The 5,100-nt window shown below is 46.9% G+C and overlaps 1 protein-coding gene across 1 annotated transcript in view; it reads right to left on the minus strand.

The window, feature by feature from the left end:
* Window positions 1-669: 669 nt before the first annotated feature.
* The window catches only part of ATP6AP1L (ATPase H+ transporting accessory protein 1 like), a 13,288-nt gene continuing 8,857 nt past the window's right edge, over window positions 670-5,100 (minus strand). The window contains exons 5-7 of the mRNA XM_015653259.3: window positions 4,276-4,326; window positions 3,200-3,443; window positions 670-1,636 (exon numbers count right to left, since the gene is read on the minus strand). Of these exons, the coding sequence (XP_015508745.1) occupies window positions 1,334-1,636; window positions 3,200-3,443; window positions 4,276-4,326 (598 nt within the window). The 3' untranslated portion in view covers window positions 670-1,333. The remainder of the gene's footprint in view (window positions 1,637-3,199; window positions 3,444-4,275; window positions 4,327-5,100) is intronic.

Here is a 5,100-nt window from a genome sequence, read left to right on the forward strand (position 1 = left end):
AAAGTTTGGCAGCAACTGGCCACAAGCAGCCTTGGCAAGTCCTCAAAAGCTTGTCTATTTCACGTGTCAAATATATATATATATATTTTTTTTTTTCCTCTGAAGTGCCTTCCTAGATCTCTTAGGCCTCCACATCTAGTCTGTGTGTCACCTGTACAAATAAACAGGATATATGTGGACATCTCTCAAGATGTTTAAATACCACTGCAGTACCATTTGCAAAGGCCAAAAAAAAAAACCTAATTAATTCTGTAATCTAAAATAAAAAAGGCATTTGCTCACAAATCCAGTTTTGATTGATTTTTCTATCATGCTGGGGTTTCCATTATTTGTAACACAAAAGCACTACGGTGCTAAGAACATGGCTGTGCTCCTACTTGCAAGAAATCAGGGTCAAATTATGGCTAATTCCTAAACTTAGCTACTACATGGGCTGAGTGGGATGGCAGCGTCCTAAATTCTCAGAAGCAGCGCTGAAAATCGTATCACAATATCCTTTTCACTGCTGGCAGCTTCCACCTCTCTATGTATATTTTCCACCTGGCAATTTCCATTCAGGTGCAAGTCCAGAGGGAGACTGATGGGATTTGGTAGAAAAGAAATTAACCTGGAATTACAGGACATAATGCCCATAATCCATCTCCTGGCACGGAGCTGAGGCGGGGAGCTGAGGGTAAGCCTTTGTGAGCAGATGTCTGGTGTTTTCCCATCAGATCCTCAGGATAAACCTCCAGCTTAGACACAGGCAAGCACCAGGGTGCTGCTGTCCTGCAGCCACTGTTTCATCTGTGCCCTGGATAAAAACACACCTCACGTGGCCCTGAAGACTCCAGAGCAGGAAAAGAAGTTTATGGGGACAAAAAGAAGGGGATGCGACGTGGGAAATTAAAGGGAAACACATGCTGAGAAAGAAACTGATGCTGCTCTATCAGGACACAGAGAAAGTGAATAAAATGAGGGAAAATCTTGCCTTCTGAAAGAATAAGCAAAGAGTTTAGTTTAGTTTAGTTTTGTTTTTTAAACCTTTATTTAATTTTGAAGTGTCCATTACAGATCCTCTCTTCAAGACTTGGTAAACTAGATGAAGAGCTATGCATTTTGGCTTTTTGCTACAGGAATAAAGTCCCACAACATGAATACCTCTAACTCACAATGGAAATTTTTTTTTCTCACCTTTTTTCCCAAGGCATCTTTGAGATGATTACCAGTGAATAACTGGCTAAACAATCTGTTACCTGCTTTTCCTTTCACCAGCTGGCAAAAAAATCTGCACAGACCACATACTGCCAGCAGAAGAAAGCAGCTCTTGTTTCACTGAGACAGATAGAGGCTGCTAAATAAAGATTTTACCAAACTGTTGGCTCCTGAGTTCGTAGGACTCATTTCCACTGTTTCTCAGTGGCTCTTTCTCATCCCCCATGTCACTGTCTTTCATCTGTGCAAAATAGGCAGGAGAAGCTTTGCTTTCATAGTGCCTGTCGAGAGATTTCAGGTGGATGAGCATGTGCAGAGCATAGGCCAGGACCAGCAGCAGAACCAGGGACATCACCAACCCCATCAGGATGGCTGGGGAGAGGAAGGATGCACAGTCTCTGGCGTAGGCAAAATGTCCTTCTTGAACATTAAAACCCTGAATCTACACAGAGAACAAGAGGGATCACGTTAAACAAAGTTAATTGCTCCTGATGGCAGTCAAGAATTTCTGAATTAACACCTGCACATTGCAAATTTGTGCCTCCCACTGGTAGCTGGAGCTAGTGCTCAGAGTTTATCCAGCTCAGTCTTCTGAAACTGCACTCTGCTGTCCCAGGGATTTGCTGCTGTGCTTCAAACAAAACCTTCCATGCTCCCTCTTGGTGTCCCAGCAGTATTTAATTGCAAATGTGGCACCTTTCATGTTAACTGTGCATCTCCAGCATCACCTGGAGCATCTCCAGAGCCCCTGCTTCAGACTGCACAAACTCCAACGTGACAAAACAGGAAATACTCTCAAGTGCCTGCCCTAGGACAAGGCTTTTCTCACCAGTTCCACATGGCTGGTATGCAAACCAGCTAGACTACAGGAAGCTGCACCCAGCTGTGGAAAACACCAGCAAGTTTTATTCGTGGCCTCAGGTCTAGTATGGATTTTGGTGCTCTGGCACGCTGGGAATTGACTGACTGCTCCCCTAAATCAGTCCATGGAGGTTTTTCACACAGTGACAAAAGGGGATCAGCTTTTTCATTCCCTCTTTCAGCTCCTCTTGCCCTCTGAATCAGGTATCCAAATGCAAGACAGCCTAGTCCTGCCTGTCTTAGGCTCCCTCACTGCCAAACACAGAAGAATTGGCACTTTCAGAAGATTATTAACCTCATCCTAAAATAAGGACTTAAGATGGGTCAGGGGAATTATCCAGGGGCTTTAGAGGCAGGCTGGGGTGACTATACTCAGGGCATAAGGTTAAAATTCTTAGGCATCAAAAGTGAAGTGAGATGAATCTCATGCCTGGGCGTGTGGTGCTGTTATCAGTGCCCGAGTGTGAGAGCTGAGCTCAGAAAGATGTTACGACAGGAAATTAAATTCACTCACCACTAGAGGGAACACAAGCAGAAAAACTACTGAAAACCTCATTTCCTCGGACAAGAAAAGTCTTAAGTTTCTCTTTGGTGCTGCATGTGATGCCTGGGGATTTCAGCTTTTATATTTGCCATGCATTTGTAACCCTGCAGGTCTTTGGGGTAGAACTCCAAACCCCATGTGCAGGGTCAGCTGCTGCTTCCCCATTTGGGTCAGAGCCAGCAATTCCTCTCCAGGCCTGGCAATCAAGGACACCTCAGTGCCTCAGGGCCCAGAAATGCAAACAAAAGGGAGCTGGGGGCAGCAAACTGGGGCTGAATGGCTTCATCAATTCCTGCAGCTGCAATTGGGAGATCAACCCCCGCTGTGCAAATGGAGCAGACTTAGAAAAGTGGGGAACCCGTCAGCCCTGCTCCATTTGGGGTGCAGCCCTGGGGGGCTTTGTCTGCCCTAAATGTACCTGAAGGCCCTTCAGCAAATCCAGCTGCTTTTTATTCCCTTCACTTGGTCTGGCCTCTGATTTCAGGTAGCCCAAAAAGACACCCCATGTAAGGCACAAGTGTAAAAAGGACCGTCACAGAAGGGCAAAACCTCTCCTCAATCTACCCAGGGGATCCATCTGGCTGAAAGCCATGCCATCACCTGGAAGTCGATGAAGGTGACCTCCCAGAGGTGTGAGAGGTCGTCTGCAGAGCTGGGGACGAGCAGAGCATCGTATCTGTGCAGGCTGCTGACGTGCTCGCAGTGGAAGGAGTAGGCGGCCGGCGCACGGATCCCTGTGGCGTTGAAGGTGGCCTGCAGCGAGTGGTTGTACAGCAGCTGCAGCCTGTGCAAGCTGAACCAGCTCTGCACAGACAGCTGGTAGGAGCTGGTGGTTAACAGGAGCCTGGGAATGCCGTGTCAGAAGAGAGATGAGCGAGAAAATGAGTCAGGGGATCGCCGCTGTTGAATTCGTGCCTTGGACAACCTTGTAAGATCAATGTTCACAACCAGCTGGTATCAGAATGAGCTCTGCTCCTTTCCATGGGGTCTGGAAAGGGAGGGTTTGCACAGAGAGGGGCAGAGGCCACCCCAGAGCTGCCCAGGGAGGGCCTGGAGTGTCCCTGTGTGGAGCCATGGCAGCCCCAGCTGGGCACGGCCTGGGGCACTGCTGCAGGGGACCCTGCTGGGCACAGCGTGAGCTCACAGGAACCTTCCAACCCTAAATACCCTGGGAATCTGGGATTTGAGGCTGTTCCCTGTGGCAGTTGAAGGAGCTTGGTTTCTCCCACAAAGCAAGAGGAATATGAGGGGATCTTGCCTAATTACTGGGAAAAATGTGAGTGTGACACTGGAATTGTACCTCCACCCGTTGTGTGGGAAGTCAAGAAATGCTGTTCTCTTCTACCACCAAGAAGCAAACACAAAGTAGGTCACAGTCTGATGTCTGTAGTGAATTAGCAATGTTTAGCTACAATCTCAGACACGGGAAGATTTTACCCAAAAGAGATGACCCAAACTTTTCCACGAGTAGAAAAGTCAATGTCAAAGAAAAAAAAAGTCTTAACAAAACAAGGCAGGTGGCAGACAGACATGCTGAATGCAGGTGTTTCAGTTATAAAAGAGTTTCTCTCACATTCTTGTTGCTTAAAAAAACCTCTTTAATTCCCCAGAGCAACTGCATAACAATGTATGTTACCATGTTATTATGTGGTAAGGATTTTATGGTATAAACTTACCTGATAACAAGTCCCTTTAGGTTGCCAATATCACCAAACTTCAGGGAAAGCCTAGGTCAAAAAGGAAGTAACATCAGACTAGGAAAATATTCAGAAACCTTCAGGGAAAAAAGCAGCACAAAAGATTAAGCTCAGTTATACATGGAATTTTTTTTCCCAGTCTACCCTTAATGTCAGTGGGGAAAAAAACTGAAAGGACTAAGTCTTCCTCCAGTGAAATACTATACTCATTGAGCTGAAGTTCAGTAAAGTGAAATGCCCCCAGCCCAAACGGCATCACTGGCACACACCCCATGAAGGGATAATTACCATGCACAGCACCTAAGCCCTACATTCAGCACAGGATCCCTCTCCAACCCCACAAGCAGCTGTGTCAAACAGCTGGAGGTGGAACAGACCCACAGCTCCAGCCCCATGGGCAGTGAGAGCAAAGCTGGCTGCCCCAAGGAGGGATCCAGCACTGCAGCAGCAGAGTGTGTGCATCCACAAAAGGCTGGGATTAAACTAAATCACCAGCACACCATTAGGACAGCCTGGGGCTCTCCAGGGGCTGCTCTCCTCATGCCTTGGAGTGTCACCTACACCAGAGGCCAGACAAGACTGAGAGAATAAAGTGTTTATTTATTAAAGGCCTTCAGTAGCTGCACCTTGGGCTGGCAGGAGCCTCCCAGGGCCTACACCAAGCTGGACAATGGTCATGGGTGTTTCAGACAATTCTAACTTGGGTCCATTCACATCTCAGGGTTAACCCTGCAATTAAATGAATTAAATGAAGTCATTTAGCCCCAGTTTGCTCCCCCCAAGTCACTTTTGTTTGTGCTTTTG

Source organism: Parus major, chromosome Z (assembly GCF_001522545.3).
Source record: "Parus major isolate Abel chromosome Z, Parus_major1.1, whole genome shotgun sequence".
NCBI lineage: Eukaryota > Metazoa > Chordata > Aves > Passeriformes > Paridae > Parus > Parus major.